The sequence below is a fragment of the Schistocerca piceifrons genome, chromosome 4 (genome assembly GCF_021461385.2).
Source record: "Schistocerca piceifrons isolate TAMUIC-IGC-003096 chromosome 4, iqSchPice1.1, whole genome shotgun sequence".
NCBI lineage: Eukaryota > Metazoa > Arthropoda > Insecta > Orthoptera > Acrididae > Schistocerca > Schistocerca piceifrons.
In genome coordinates, this window is record NC_060141.1 from 657,132,058 (window position 1) to 657,149,556 (window position 17,499).

The 17,499-nt window shown below is 42.8% G+C and overlaps 1 protein-coding gene across 1 annotated transcript in view; it reads left to right on the forward strand.

Annotated features, from left to right (window-relative positions):
* The window catches only part of LOC124795307 (sodium-coupled monocarboxylate transporter 2-like), a 95,262-nt gene that overhangs the window by 40,349 nt on the left and 37,414 nt on the right, over nucleotides 1–17,499 (forward strand). Inside the window, exons 6-8 of the mRNA XM_047259276.1 lie at nucleotides 6,703–6,857; nucleotides 13,599–13,739; nucleotides 15,778–15,886. Of these exons, the coding sequence (XP_047115232.1) occupies nucleotides 6,703–6,857; nucleotides 13,599–13,739; nucleotides 15,778–15,886 (405 nt within the window). The remainder of the gene's footprint in view (nucleotides 1–6,702; nucleotides 6,858–13,598; nucleotides 13,740–15,777; nucleotides 15,887–17,499) is intronic.

A 17,499-nucleotide genomic window follows, 5' to 3' on the forward strand; every position in this document is an offset into this window, starting at 1 on the left:
TTTGAACGTGCTTATTTATTTTGTCTTCCTTTACAATTTCACCCTCCACGCTTCGCGTTAGGAACAGATTATCTATTCCTTAATATCTCAGATTTCGTCAACCTACATCCATTTGAACGTGCTTATTACTTTTGTCTCCTTGTATAATTTCACCACACTTTGCATCGGGAACAGATTATCTGTTTATTGATAGCTCAGGTTACTTCAGCCTGCATCCGTTTGAACGTGCTTATGACCTTGGTATGCCTATAAAATTTTAATTTCCAACCTTCGCATCACTAACACATTAGCTGTTCCTTGGTACCTCAGCGTATGTCCTTGCAGCTTGTCGCCTAAGTCAAATTTTGCGCAGAATCTCCATTCTCTCCGGTTAGATTCCCGTGGTCTACGGGTAGTGTCTTTGATTCATAATCAAAAACGTCTTCGCTCCCGGGTTCGATCCCCGCCACTGCCTAAATTTCGATAAATAATCAGCACTGGCGGCCGAAGACTTCCGGCATAAGAAGTCAGCCTCATTCTGCCAACGGCCTTGTCAAACAGGGCGCAGGAGCGGATAGAGGTTCAGGGCACTCTCTTGTCCTAGGGGTGGGAAATTGCCCCTAAAGGCGGAAGAATCAGCAATGATCAACGACATGAGGATGCAGAAGGCAATGGAAACCACTGCATTGAAGACACGTAACGTGTATCCACAGGACATGTGGCCTGTAATTGAAGAAGTGTCATGATGATCTCTCCATTGGCAAAAGATTCCGGAATAGTCCCCCATTCGGATCTCCGGGAGGGGACTGCCAAGGGGGAGGTTACCATGAGAAAAAGATTGAATAATCAACGAAAGGATAACGTTCTACGAGACGGGGCGTGGAATTTTAGAAGCTTGAAGGTAGTAGGGAAATTAGAAAATCTGAAAAGGGAAATGCAAATGCTCAATCTAGATATAGTAGGGGTCAGTGAAGTGAAGTGGAAGGAAGACAAGGATTTCTGGTCAGATGAGTATCGGGTAATATCAACAGCAGCAGAAAATGGTATAACAGGTGTAAGATTCGTTATGAATAGGAAGGTAGGGCAGAGGGTGTGTTACTGTGAACAGTTCAGTGACCGGGTTGTTCTAATCAGAATCGACAGCAGACCAACACCTACAACGATAGTTCAGGTATACATGCCGACGTCGCAAGCTGAAGATGAACAGATAGAGAAAGTGTATGAGGATATTGAAAGGGTAATGCAGTATGTGAAGGGGGACGAAAATCTAATAGTCATGGGCGACTGGAATGCAGTTGTAGGGGAAGGAATAGAAGAAAAGGTTATAGGAGAATATGGGCTTGGGACAAGGAATGAAAGAGCAGAAAGACTAATTGAGTTCTGTAACAAGTTTCAGCTAGTAACAGCGAATACCCTGTTCAAGAATCACAAGAGGAGGAGGTATACTTGGAAAAGGCCGGGAGATACGGGAAGATTTCAATTAGATTACATCATGGTCAGACAGAGATTCCGAAATCAGATACTGGATTGTAAGGCGTACCCAAGAGCAGATATAGACTCAGATCACAATATAGTAGTGATGAAGAGTAGGCTGGAGTTCAAGACATTAGTCAGGAAGAATCAATACGCAAAGAAGTGGGATACGGAAGTACTAAGGAATGACGAGATACGTTTGAAGTTCTCTAACGCTATAGATACAGCAATAAGGAATAGCGCAGTAGGCAGTACAGTTGAAGAGGAATGGACATCTCTAAAAAGGGCCATCACAGAAGTTGGGAAGGAAAACATAGGTAAAAAGAAGGTAGCTGCGAAGAAACCATGGGTAACAGAAAAAATACTTCAGTTGATTGATGAAAGGAAGGAGTACAAACATGTTCCGGGAAAATCAGGAATACAGAAATACAAGTCGCTGAGGAATGAAATAAATAGGAAGTGCAGGGAAGCTAAGACGAAATGGCTGCGGGAAAAATGTGAAGACATCGAAAAACATATGATTGTCGGAAGGACAGACTCAGCATACAGGAAATTCAAAACAACCTTTGGTGACATTAAAAGCAACGGTGGTAACATTAAGAGTGCAACGGGAATTCCACTGTTAAATGCAGAGGAGAGAGCAGATAGGTGGAAAGAATACATTGAAAGCCTCTATGAGGGTGAAGATTTGTCTCATGTGATAGAAGAAGAAACAGCAGTCGATTTAGAAGAGATAGGGGATCCAGTATTAGAATCGGAATTTAAAAGAGCTTTGGAGGACTTACGGTCAAATAAGGCAGAAGGGATAGATAACATTCCATCAGAATTTCTAAAATCATTGGTGGAAGTGGCAACAAAACGACTATTCACGTTGGTGTGTAGAATATATGAGTCTGGCGACTTTCGGAAAAGCATCATCCACACAACTCCGAAGACGGCAAGAGTTGAAAAGTGCGAGAATTATCGCACAATCAGCTGAACAGCTCATGCATCGAAGCTGCTTACAAGAGTAATATACAGAAGAATGGAAAAGAAAATTGAGAATGCTCTAGGTGACGATCAGTTTGGCTTTAGGAAAAGTAAAGGGACGAGAGAGGCAATTCTGACGTTACGGCTAATAATGGAAGCAAGGCTAAAGAAAAATCAAGACATGTTCATAGGATTTGTCGACCTGGAAAAAGCGTTCGACAATATAAAATGGTGCAAGCTATCCGAGATTCTGAAAAAACGTAGGGGTAAGCTATAGGGAGAGACGGGTCATATACAACATGTACAACAACCAAGAGGGAATAATAAGAGTGGACGATCAAGAATGAAGTGCTCGTATTAAGAAAGGTGTAAGACAAGGCTGTAGCCTTTCGCCCCTACTCTTCAATCTGTACATCGAGGAAGCAATGATGGAAATAAAAGAAAGGTTCAGGAGTGGAATTAAAATACAAGGTGAAAGGATATCAATGATACGATTCGCTGATGACATTGCTATCCTGAGTGAAAGTGAAGAAGAATTAAATGATCTACTGAATGGAATGAACAGTCTAATAAGTACACAGTATGGTTTGAGAGTAAATCGGAGAAAGACGAAGGTAATGAGAAGTAGTAGAAATGAGAACAGCGAGAAACTTAACATCAGGATTGATGGTCACGAAGTTAAGGAATTCTGCTACCTAGGCAGTAAAATAACCAATGACGGATGGAGCAAGGAGGACATCAAAAGCAGACTCGCTATGGCAAAAAAGACATTTCTGGCCAAGAGAAGTCTACTAATATCAAATACCGGCCTTAATTTGAGGAAGAAATTTCTGAGGATGTACGTCTGGAGTACAGCATTGTATGGTAGTGAAACATGGACTGTGGGAAAACCGGAACAGAAGAGAATCGAAGCATTTGAGATGTGGTGCTATAGACAAATGTTGAAAATTAGGTGGACTGATAAGGTAAGGAATGAGGAGGTTCTACGCAGAATCGGAGAGGTAAGGAATATGTGGAAAACACTGATAAGGAGAAGGGACAGGATGATAGGACATCTGCTAAGACATGAGGGAATGACTTCCATCGTACTAGAGGGAGCTGTAGAGGGCAAAAACTGTAGAGGAAGACAGAGATTGGAATACGTCAAGCAAATAATTGAGGACGTAGGTTACAAGTGCTACTCTGAGATGAAGAGGTTAGCACAGGAAAGGAATTCGTGGTGGGCCACATCAGACCAGTCAGTAGACTGATGACCAAAAAAAAAAAAAAAAAAAAAAAAAAATGAGATTCTTAACCTTTTATTACACGACCGAGTTACTCGTAATGTCTTCAGCAATATTCCATATCATCAAAGTCCAGTAGTTCCTACTCTCTTCTTGCCTGTAATGTTCATCATCCACACTTTATTTTCACACACTATCCATTAAGAATTATTTTCAGTAAAGAATTTCTATCAAATTTATATTCCAGCAAATAAAATATATGATCTGTGCAGTAAGGTACATTTTGTTGTAGCTATGCTGCATTTTATAACTCCTTTAACTAATTCAGTCGTTGCCCAATGATTCGTCTGAAACCATCAACAAACTCTACTTGTCACGTCCCAAGCTATTCCTCCATTTTTGTGATTTATTCACTAAAATCAGAATTTAGTAACGAACATATTATGGCCAGAATCCACATTTGATCCTGGAGATGGTTTACAGTTACAATCATGATTTATAAGTTTCTCTCTCAATATTACGCAGTATATCTGGTATCATCAGTTGTGTCTAGGTCACGATAACGTAAACGGCGCTCGTTCAGCACTCTACAGGCAGGGGTTTCTAGGAAAACCGAAATAATGGCGAACACACTATTAGTTTGTGTTTTGCTGTTGTGATTTCCAAATTAATGAGTCAATACTATACAGATGTGTCAATACTATATAGTACATAAATAGTCCAGCCTGACCAAGTTTTTTCACCGTATACGATCGTCTTTCATCATTCTCAAGAGAGTGGTCGCTGAGGAATACTGAAAGAGTGAAAATCACACTATTAGAGCGCCTGAAGTGTTTTGTTACAGTGGTTTCTAAATTTCTCTCCTAAGATTATATAATTTCTCTGATTTCAAATGGTTCAAATGGCTCTGAGCACTATGGGAATTAACATCTGAGGTCATCAGTCCCCTAGAACTTAGAACTACTTAAACCTAACTAACCTAAGGACATCACACACATCCATGCCCGAGGCAGGATTCGAACCTGAGACCGTAGTAGTCGCGCGGTTCCAGACTGAAGCGCCTAGAACCGCTCGGCCACCGTGGCCGGTGAACTCTCTGATTTCGTCCGGTATGTCCCGCATGTCCCGGACTTCGCAACGTATACGAACCTCCTTCACTATTTTAAAGGCAGTGATGACTTAGGTATGCAGAATGAGTTCGCAATAGACGATTAGGCTCTGTATAGTGTTTTGTTGTAGTGAATTTTAAATTTCTCTTTTAATGTTAAACAATCTACCTGATATCATCCATCTGACACGGTCTCTTCATCTAATACAGTCCTTTTTTGTCACTGTCGAGACGGTGGTGACATAAGAACACTGAAAGAATGCACAACACCCGATTAGCATGTCCGTAGTATTTTACTGTACTCATCCACGTATCACCAAATTTCAAAATAACGTAATACCTAATGTTCTTGAAGGGAAGAGGTATTATTGTTGCTGCGGAATTCACGAGATAACGTTAAAGACAAATGAAAACGAGTTAGAAAGGATATTTTCTGTTGGTCGCTCCTGTTATTAGAGCATCTCAAGAAACTTGCACATTATCTGGGCTCGAGTGTTTGTTGATACTGCCGCCATCATAGTTGTGTGGTTTAACGAGATGCTACATCAGGTAGCTAGGCCAATATATCAGCGCCTCCAAGTGATTTGTTCTCCCCAATGAAACATTGATAGTTGAGAATACCCAAGCAAAAGCATAGCCCATAGCTAGTGTTCCCTTTACCTTCAGTCCCAGAAGATTCTTATCAACAGTTACACAACACCAGTCGGCAGGGTCTCTTTTTATTGTTCACAACGGGAAAAAACAATTGGGAGGGGGGAGACGGGGGTGGCAAGTCACATGGTTGGACTCGAGAAGCTGAAAGTGACAGTGACCCTGCATGGGTGTGGGTGGTGACAGATGGCTTGGAGGCGTCTGTGACCGAACTCAGACTTGGGAAGCAACCGTCTGTCCGACGAAACTGTAGGACGTTGTGCTATTTCAAAATAACTAGATGTGTGTGACTGAATAGAGAATACTGTATCGCATTGTGGTGTATGAGTGAATGTACTAATAAAGAACTGAATACCAGAGTTCAGAAATTGCCTACTTAGCTGAAGGAGTTCGGGCTATCGCTGAAATTTGTTTCCATTACTGATGGTGGTGAGGAAAAGGTTAAATATACTTCGTTAAATTGAATCCATCGTACTGAAACTGTATCAATGCTATTTTTATGTCATGTTTCTCTTCTTATATTTCATTCTTGGTGATAATTTTATCCTTTTGATTCCTTTAAGTATTATATAATTATTTTGGTGTTGGTATTGTCTGCGTTAAAAATCTTCATGCATCATAGTTTTCGAATATACGAACTGCAGATCTACTACAACGAAGTGGTCGTGGGGCCTTGGAAAGTGTGTAAGATTGATTGTCCGGACTGAAGGGATTTGGAATATAAAATGAGGTTAGCTATCTCAATGTGTAGTATATGACGTACGGAGAAAATGACGCAGCATGCTGATAATTAATGCGTTTCACTATCAATTTATTTCTCTCGCTAGCAATATAAAAGAAATAGATAACTGGTATAAGTTGTTTAACAATCTCCAAGGTGTACGAATACATAAGGAGAATGGCCGTCAGTAAGGGAAATGGTCTCAGTGAATTACCAAAATATAACATATTATTTTTTTAAACATTTAAAATCGAGACAGAATAAAGCACCGTAACTACAAATGGAAATGGTATCATAAAGCACGTTCTGCGACGTAAGTCATAACTATGGATTTTATGCATCAACTTGCTCAAAATCTGGGCCATGTCCTACCGGCGTGATGGACAGCCACCACTAGTATGACGACTACACATCTCTGTGAGCCACCAACAAGAGTTCCCCATATCACCTTCGTGTGTGTACATTGACTGGATTTGTGTTTACCGTATTAGGTAATGCTGTTGCCTCATGCCTTGTAACACTTCAGTGTCTTGTTCCTTGGTGGATCCCGGTTTGGGAGCTGATACCGTCTATTGCAGGGTGGTCTGAAAGCGGTCGTCTGGACGGACTTCCTGCAAGGCCTGGTGATGATCGCGGCCTGCTTTGCAGTTATCATCCTAGGTTGCCAGCTGGTGGGTTCCCCGGTGCAAGTGTGGAACATTTCCGACGAGGGCGGCCGCATACGTATCTTCGAGTGAGTGACAACACGGGTATCAGCTTATATGACATTTTATTTTTAGTATGACCTACATATCAAGTTCGAATCAGAGTCACACTGCTGATGAAAGAGCACTGTAGCCGACTCTAATTTAGTTTCATTGTTATTCGGTTGGTGACGTATGTGTCACTGGGCTGTAGAGTATGCTGTCAAAGTGTCATAACATAGCTTTTTTCTTAAATCAGATTAATAAATGAAGGAGTTGCAAATGACTAAACTAAAACATAAGTAACAGTAATAATGAAATGAAAAGCCGTACGAATCACTCTCATTTGATAATTCCTGATGATGGTGAGACGCTGAATGACAAAGTGCCCGGAGGTTGTGTAGGTCTTATCCAAAAGAAAATCGATTTTATTAAAGAATGTGAACCATATAATAAATCAGAGTGCATGCATAAGAAAGAACAAACCAAGAAATAGCGCTCAGTTTATCAAATGACCATAAAACCTTTCCCAACGGGAATAATCATCTTCACCAAAAGGGCACAAGCAAACATGCAAAATAAGAAGTTCTTATCTATACAGACAGTATCAAATATTAATAATTCAATATTTCGTCGCAATGAGAGCAATAATTTTGTAGTAAAAAGTGAACAAGAATTATCACGTGACACCACAGGAGAACACCATGAGTGCCAACCAAGGATTTTGTTCCACAACCTAACCATAAAATGCACCCAGTTAAGACCGACAGTTTAAGCAAGCAAGCTACAGACAACACAGACACAGTGTAGGTTAAAACTTTGGCCAAATGTACAAAAAAATGTACAAACAAAAGCAACGTCAGTTACAGGGGAACAGTTTCCTAATATTCAATCAGTTAAGGCACTACTCTATAATTTCCGGGTCTAACAGTGACCTCGGCGTGTTTGAACAACGTAAGTCTTTGGTTACTTGAGTATGGTAATACAGGATCAACGGCTTACGAGCCAAGAAAACACAGGTCACTACTACAAAATTCCTCCCACTTACAATGGAAACCAGGTTTCAGCTAGCACATCACGTCCCGTGGTGTTCGAAGGCAAACATCATCCGCTACTCCAGCTGGAATGATGCCTCGTGTTCACAAGAAACCATGGCCATCAATCGGCCCAGTTGCCTTGCTGCTTTCTCATACTTACAGCTCCTCCTCCAGCGGTAGCTTCGAGCTCCAACTTACTGGCTGTTTCTATTTACACTGTCGATTCCAACTGCCTCGCAGCCTAAGCACACGGGAAATACCGCAACGGACTTGTGACTTCACACTAGTCGCCTTGTCCGACATACATAGCGAACGCTCGGCTACGTCTGGGACCAGGCAAGAAATAAGTATGTCAATTTTTTTTTCCTTTATTGAGTTTCAATTCCCCCCGAAGGGGGCGTGCTGGCAGCAGCTTACTACACTCTCTACAGCCTACAGACTTTTTCTAAACAAAGGAAGAAGAAAGAAACAAGGAAAAACAGGCGATAAAATGGTGATTTAAAGTGTAAAATGGCGTAAAATGCGGAAAGTTAAAACAGAAAGCAAAAGGGGTTGGCAATGTAGATAAAAGACACAGGAATCAGACAAGTAACATAGTAGACACACAATTAAAAAACACGGCGACAGTCTGGTTTCTGTTCGCAAGAGATAAAAGGCACACCCAGCGACAGTATGATGGCCGTTCGCAACAAGTCCCAAAAAATACAACACGGAACACTCACTGTAAAACACGCACTGTAGAACACTCACTGTAGAACACTGCAGGAACGTGGCAGCACAAAGACGACACTCCCGAGCCAAAGGTAGATGGGGGGGGGGGGGACCTGAAGGAGGGGGAAAAACAAGGAGGGAGGAGAGGAAAATACGAAAAGGGGGGAACCAAGGAGGGAGAGGACTAATAAAGGGTGAGAAGGGCAGACGCAAGAGGGAATGAGAGGAGGCAGAGGAGGGAAATGGAAAAGGACGTGGGGGAGAGAAGGGGACAAAGAGAGGGGAGGTGAGGAAGAAAGAGGATGGAAGGGGGGGAGAGGGAGCCCGGGAAAAGGACAGAGGAAAGGAGGGGGAGTGAGGATCAGAGTTGATAGGAGGGGTAAATGGAGGGAGAGAGGGCATCATCTGGGAGGGGGAGTTGATGGAAGCCACCTTGGGAAAGGAGATGTAGGGTGTAGAGATGGAGGGTGGAGGGTAGGGGGGACACAACGGTGAAGACGTGGCAGGGGGCGGGGATTGGAGAGGAGAGGAGCAACCAGGGGGTGAGGGGGTTCAAGACGGCGGGAGGTGTAGAGGATGCGGATATGTTCGAGGAATAGGAGCAGATGGGAGAAAGGAATGAGATCATAGAGGATCCGCGTGGGGGACGGGAGGCGTATACGGAAGGCGAGGCGGAGTGCATGACGCTCAAGGATCTGGAGGGACTTATAGAATTTGGGGGGGGGGGGTAAGTATGTCAATGGAAAGGCACCCAATAAAGCCTTTAACTTCGTCATATGTTATCGAGAGCGTGAGAATATCTAAACGCGCAGCTACGAAATATTGAAGCGGTCTCAAATATTAACTCGTTTTCTGATGGAGGCAGTCGCTACAGCGCGTAATACCGGTGTTGTCACGCGCAGTGACGTACACAGTGTGTCAGTTCCGTTAAGACTGCTTGTCTGAAATTCCAAACTAGAATGCAATCTCGTGCCGAACTGCGGCGTTACTATCACTTAAGTTTCAATAATAGTTGCGTAGCAGGTCAAAGAGCTAGTATGGCTGCCGCGAATGTAAGTACGTGTCTGACACTCGTCGAAAATTGGCAGTGTAGCAGCGACGCAACATCAAATGTTGTGTTAACATTTGTGTTTACAGGAGAGAACCCTCAGAATTCGACCTCTGCATCGGCAGGCAGATTCCTAGCCGGTTCTCCACGACAACGCCCAGCCTGCAAGGTAATGATTGCGCACGAGCTTTTGGCCAGCAAACGAATCATAGTCGTGGATTAGCCGCTATATTCGCTGGATTTTGCTCCAGCTGATTTCTAGACGTTCCCCAAATTGATAATGGTAATGAAAGACACCGTTACGATGCTGTTAAGGGGATTGAAGAAAATGGTACAGCAGTACAAAATGCAGTTCCAAAAGAAGATTGCAGTGACTGTTTGAAAAATCTTTTAAAACAATTTCAGCTGTGTTTTTATTCAGGGGGAGGTTGTTCTGAATAAATAAAATGATTTTGTGAACATAATCCATGACATACTTTTCATAGCCACACTGTAACCGCACCGCGACTTGTCTTTCTCTTGAGCCTCGATCGCTACCCCATGGCGACAGATGTCACCTATCCTCCACCTACACGGAAGCACTTTTTGTGCGAGCCTTGCCGATACTGAAAGAGGCCTGGCCGTCGTGCCTTCCATGGCGCTGGTGATGCACTGAAGCCTTGTCAGTTACTGCCCACAGTGGTCCAGTGCTGCCACCAAGTTATGACCGCTTCAGCTCTGTACGCCAGACTGCACCTCGCTCTGACAACACGAGACTTCTTGCCTCGCCGTGGTAAAGCAATCGGAGAGTAGCCTACATGCGTGCCCTCTGGAGCATCAAGAAAACATGGGCAATGATGGCGCAACTGCTGGGCAGAGTGGGAAACTGCTAATTGTTGGAACAACGATAAAAGAAAAGGGAGTGAGACAGCCATGCCACGCTAGTTGCGAATATCATACTACAGGTTCTTTCACAATGTTTTGACGATTTCATATTTACATAACACACGAACTGCTCGTGAAGCAATGTTGGACATTTTAGACAAGGTACAACAATTACAAGGTGTGATTCAGAAGTTTCAATACCGATTAATTTCTGAGAAGGGGAACGCGCGCGGACTAGTTCCGCCGGGTGAGGGAATTAATGGGGGTCTCAGGGAACGAACTGACGCTACGGTAGTTGCCTCCGGAACCCTGGAGAGGGCGCATCGCTTGCAGCGTGAGTGCGTGTCATTGACTTCGGTCGAATAGTTGGAGAGGTGGAAATGGAGCAGCACTTGGAGCAGCGTTATGCCATTAAGTTTTGTGTGCGACTGAACAAAACCTCCACGGAGACTCTCGGCGTGATTCAAGAGGCCTTTAAGGAAGAAGCCATATCCCGTGCAACGGTTTTTTATGTGGCACAAATGTTTCAGATATGGCCATGGGAATGTTGAAGACAATGACCGCTCTGGGAGGCCATCATCAAGCCGAACGGATCAAAATGTGGAGAGAGTGACGGAACTTTTAGACAATGACCTTCATCTTTGTGTGAGTGCTCCGCCGCTTGAGGGATCAAATCCGCCGTGTCCGCCCGGCGATCAAGCGCTATTGGATTCTCCTCCACGACAACGCTCCCGCTCACACGTCGCGTGCCGCCGCCAAAGTTTTGGCCCAGTTCAACGTGACAATACTCCCGCAGCCACCCTACAGCCCCGACTTGGCTCCAAGTGACTTTTTCCTTTTCCTCCGAATGAAGACAGGCCTAAAATGGAAGCGATTCGACTCTATCGACGCCATCCAGCAGGCTTCGACGAGAGCCCTTGACAGCATGACGCCCGTGGCCTTACAGAAGGGCTACGAACAGTGGAAGAGGCGCTGGCAGCGCTGTGTTCATGCTGAAGGATCATATTTTGAAGAATTTTAGTGCGCTGTACATAAATGTCCAATAAATTTCTAGTTCTGAGTTAAGTCTAGAAACTTTTGAATCACACCCTGTACATCGGTTAAACGAAGAACGTTCTCGGCTACACAATACTCTATGCGTTCCATCCAGTTTTTGAACACATCTTTGTAGCTGCTTGAGCAATTCTGGAAATTTAACGGTGAATTGATCTTTTAACTGTTTCAAACTCCTCGGCCGATAGTACATTCTTGCATTCAAACATTGATATAGGTGAAAGTCTGGTTCCTTTAAATAAGGCGAGTGAGGCGGCCATTCGACAATATGCAGATACCAACCGTTACACGGACCACTTGGAAGGTCTTATTGGATATTCGGCATGTTGCGCTTTCTTGTTTGAACCAGGTTTTCGTAACGAACGACAAGGGCGTGTCTTCATACTGCTAAGCATACATTCGATGTTTTCGGTAGTTTGTATGGCTTTCCAAGAGCCGGTTGACTTTCGATTCGATGCACTAGCAGTTGCACGGAAGTTTCTTACCTAGCTCACTATTGCTCCACGAGCAAGAATTGGAAATCGCGGCTGAAACTTGAAATGCTTACGAAAGGCACGTCGTACGCGCTCGGCACATTCGCCGGAGCGCTCCACAACGTAAGCACGATGTCGCTTCAACCAGTGTGACACGATTACTGACCTGTATATGGGACGAAACTTGACACTCCTCACCACTAATAGACGGTGCCACTGTCGCTATATCTTGTTTCTCAAGCACTCCGTCTTCAGGCCACGAGTGGCCTACAGGGACCATCCGACCGCCATGTCATCCTCAGCGGAGGATGCGGATAGGAGGGGCGTGGGGTCAGCACACCGCTATCCCGGTCGTTATGATGGTATTCTTGACCGAAGCCGCTACTATTCGGTCGAGTAGCTCCTCAGTTGGCATCACGAGGCTGAGTGCACCTCGAAAAATGGCAACACCGCATGGTGGCTGGATGGTCACCCATCCAAGTGCCGGCCACGCCCAACAGCGCTTAACTTCGGTGATCTCACGGGAACCGGTATATCCATTTCGGCAAGGACGTTGCCCTGTTTCTAGAGCGCGTTATTAAAATTTTAAATCTTTAAAACATCGTGAAATGCCCTATTATCTAGAATAACTTCAAAAATAATGGTAGACACGTTCAGGCCGCTTAATTTGATATTAAAACATTTTTACCTTTTGAATTTTAATAATATGATTAACCTGATCTCGTGTGTAGGAACAGTATTGACTACAAGTCGTCTTAGTGAATTACAGTCCATAACAAAATAATGTGGACCCAAAGTATCCACAGCGGAGAAGAAAAGATTTTTTCCCCGTGGGAAGCCTTCCATTTCGCCTCTGACACTTGTGGAAAGCTAGAAAATGGACAAAATTCTGCAGACGTTTTGAAAGTAATGAGGTTATAAACTAAATGGCTTTGTCGCTATTTTTGTACTATGTCGATAATCATGGAGTGTTAGAGACTGGTTGTGTGTTTCGGCACGATACAAGTGTTTCTACTAGGAATTTCATACAGTGTTTAATTTTTTTCATTACTCTCAAAATACAAGAATTTCTATTCAGAGAGGTTGATGAAATTCCAATGAAACTCTGCAAGGACTGCTTCACGAATTAGAAAGTTTTATAAGAACTGTCTGTATCCACAGTCAAACATAAAATTAAAGAAAGTACCAACGTATTTTGCAGTCATATAGATCCTCACTTGTTAACAATATTTTGTTTATAGTTACGAAACTAAAATTTTGTTATTAACATAGCTCTGCTTCTTACTCACAGCATAATGTGCATATTGTCTCTTAACTTACTCAAAATTTCGAATCGCGTTTCTCTATAAACTATGGTATTATGAAACGATGCAACACAGAACCGTCGTCGTACACCACCAAAACACGCATACTTTTTGTTCTGTCAAGCTTATCGTTTATTAATGTTTATGTATTGCATGAATCAATCTTCCGCAAATTGGAAACATCCTTATGTCACTGTAATTTTAAATTAAGAACTATAAAGCTTACTATATATACTGAAGGATGGCTAATATCGCACAAAAACAAGTATATGAAAACTTAATCTCTCTTCTCTCCTTACAGAATGAATCCAAGCCCATTTGTACGGAACTCCTTCTGGACCATTGTCCTCGGAACGACAGCAAATTGGTTGACAGTCTGCGCCATTAACCAGGGCTCCATGCAGAAGTTCCTGTCGGTGCCCAATCTGCGTAGCGCCAGGATGTAAGTACTCCCCTCTAAATTAATGACTCAGCAATTCAATTATTGACAGACTTAGAAAATGTAGTACCTTCTCTGTATCCATACATCACACTACTTTCACTGTAGGTAATCGTTGATTTGTAGGAAAACGGTTGTAAAATAGAAGTTACAACAACCGAAATTATTTAAAAATGATGAACACTAGTTTCGTTTCACAGAATAAATAATGCCAACCAGTCAACAACATTGTGAACCGAGATCTGTTAACTACCTATACACTTCGACTAATAGCAACTCCTTTGTCTTCATTAGCTCACTCATATTTTTGAAGCCGCACGGGGTAGCCGTGCCATCTGAGCCGTCTTGTCACGATTCGCGCGGCTCCCCTCGTCGGAGGATCGAGTCTTCCCTCGGGCATGGGTGTGTGTGTTGTCCTTAGCGTAAGTTAATTTAAGTTAGATTAAGTAGTGCGTAAACCTAGGGACCGATGATCTGAGCAGTTTGGTCCCACAGTCCTTACCAAAATTTTCCAAAATATTTTTGAACAAGTTGAGTAAATAATGAAGGTAACATCTCAGTAAGAATGAATTAGAGAGCTGTCGTGATTACTGTGGAATGCTCTTGAGGTGCTTGGATTTTTTAAGGAATTTTGAACTGAAAACACTTCGGAGCTGTGTACACTGAAGCGCCAAAGAAGCTGGTATAGGCATACTATTCAAATACAGGGACATGTAAACAGGCCGAATACGACGCTGCGGGTGGCAATGCCTATAATACAAGTGTCTGGCGCAGTTTTAGATCAGATACTGCTGGTACAATGGCAGGTTATCAATATTTAACTGCTACAATAGGCGAACTAGCTATGGGACTCAGCATCTCCGAGATAGAGATGAAGTGGGGCTTTTCCCGTACGACCATTTCACGAGTGTTCCGTGAATATCACGCATCATGTAAAACATCAGATCTGCAACATCTGCGCTGCTGGAAAAAAATCCTGCAGTAACACGACCAACTAACTACGACTGAAGAGAATCATTCAAAGTGACAGAAGTGCAACCCCTCCGTAAATTGCTACAGATTTCAATGCTGGGCCATCAACAAGTGTCGGAGTGCGAACCACTCGACGAAAAACCATTTATACTCTTGTACCCTTGATGACCGCACAACACAAAACTTTATGCCTCACCTGGGCTCGTAAACATCCGACACTGGACTGTTGATGACTGGAAACATGTTGCCTGGTTGGACGAGCCTCGACTCCAATTGTATCGAGCGGATGGACATGTACGAATATAGAGACAAGCTTATGAATCAATGGAGCCTGCATGTCAGCAGGGGACTGTCCAAGCTGGTGGAGGGTCTGTAATGGTGTCGGGCGTGTGAGGTTGTGATATGGGACCCATGCTACGACTAGAAACGACTCTGACAGGTGACATGTAAGCAATCGTCCTATCTGATCACCTGTCCATTGTGCATTCCGACGGACTTCGGTAATTCGAGCAGTACAATGCGACACGCCATACGTCCAGAATGGCTCCAGAATGGCTACAGGAACACTCTTCTGAGATTAAACATTTCCGCTGGCCACCAAACTCCTCAAACATTAACATTAATGAACATATCTGGGATTCTTTGCAACGTGCTGTTAAGAAGTGATCTCCACCCCCTTTTTCTCTTCCGGATTTATGGTCTGTCCTGAAGGATTCATGGTGTCAGTTTCCTCCAGCACTACTTCAGACATTATTCGACTCCATGCCACGTCGTGTTGTAGCACTTCTGCATGCTCGCGGGAGCCCTATACGCTATTAGGCAGGTGTACCAGTTTCTGTGGCTCTTCAGTGTATAAGACATGTAATCCTAAGGAATCAAAATGCGATTTATTTTCAACAGATCGCTGGAAATTGTTGCAAAGAGGTTTATTAAATAAGAGCTTCTTCACATCAACAACAAGTTATTTGTAGGATGATCGCGTAGAGAAAAGCCTTTTCCATGCTGTGATATACTTTATTTCCTGTGCTGATTTTCGATCATCTCCGTTATTAAATGTCTTATGTTTCAGCTGCTTGTTTGGTTTCGGTGGAGGCATAATCACAATGAAAGCGATCAGCGTGTTCACTGGCCTGCTAATATATGCAACGTACCACAACTGTGACCCTATATCGGCGAAGGTAAGTAGCTAATTACGAATTTCTCATTATGATTTTAAACATAACAGTTCGGTAGTTGTGATATGGTAACTATGCGTGGAGATGCGTGTCAAAGAATATGGGATTTTCCATCTTCCGATAATACCTGCAATTGCAACTTACAGAAATGTTGCATAAAACGAAGCGTAATAAAAATTCACAAAAAATAATGTGAAGCCAATTACTAGGGCTCACTATGTTCTCTTTTTTAAATTTTGTATTACATACCTATATCAGACATTTCATTATGTGGATTCCCAGGCGATGTGACGACATTTTAAAGTAAAGAATTTTCGTCTCGCACTGTAGTACTGGAGTCTTCAACGAAAAACACAGAGTGCTGCAATGAGAACAGTGAGTTCAAAACACAGCGTCCACTAGGCGACTGAGAATGAAAGACGCAGGACATGAATTTTATCCACTGAAGGCTCATTGCTTGGTCACGAAATAGAGGATTCAGTGATGACAGTTCTATTACACTAAATGTTTCTAAGCTAAGGATTAAAGCACTTCCGGCTTATTCAGTCCCCGAGTATCTTGTTTCAGACCTACTTCTTCAGTCATCTATGTATCGTTTCACTGTGTTTCGGTTAGCAGTTAAACAGTGTCCTCATCATTCTGGTGCTGTCCATTCTTGCCACATACTCCTACAATTTGTTGTTTATTACTTCGCGTAATGCTGAAATATCTTTAGGCCTTTCTCTTTCCGCTCAGTACTGTATATTGTGCCACGCATCGAGCTTATGTTCGTCTGCTATGTACTTTTTATTATCTTAGTGTTCCAGTGTGGCACCAATACTTATTGATTTGTACGTAAGCGACACTGATTGTAAAATGGATTACATCTTTCCTGAACGGGATCTGTACATAGGGGTAACCAGGAGATTCAATTGAGTGCGACCTTTTATATTTGCAACAGTTACACAATTACAAACAGTATACGAGCGTTAGGAACATTCAAGAACTGTATTTCTCATTGCAAGCTATAAAGTACTGCTCCCTTTCATACTGTTGGATGACTTCTTCAACTCCTAAAACAGTAACAAGTTTTTTAAAGCTTTGTTTCAGCAAGACGACGACGACGCCGTTATGTATGTGTAACAGGTTACAAGTTCAATTATCTTCAGAATGTAACTCTCACAGATTTGACAATCAAGCTCTACTCTTCCATTCGCAATTTACCTGTTAATTTTTTAAGTTTGCTTCTTACCCATTTTTCCTGCGCTCCCTATTCACTTACATTCTCATTGCTGGCGATATATAGTTTTAATTTTGTGCCAATATTTAGCATCAGTAACTTTTCTATTCGTTGCAAATTGTGACTCTTGGTAATATGCTTCTCTAAGCTTGGTTTGTAAACGAGGGAATTGTGTAATACATTTATTGCACAGCAAATGGCTGTTCTTTTTTCTGTCCATCATCCGCAGGTTCATAGTGCGCTGTATTATGTAAAACGATTCTCATTTATTCTTCACTCGCAGTTGTACATTTTTTATTGCATAAAGTGTTTTAATCTCTTTGGATCATCTTCAGACTATCCGCCTGTAGCAGCTGAGTGGTCAGCGCGATGGAATGTCATACCTACCGGTCAGGAT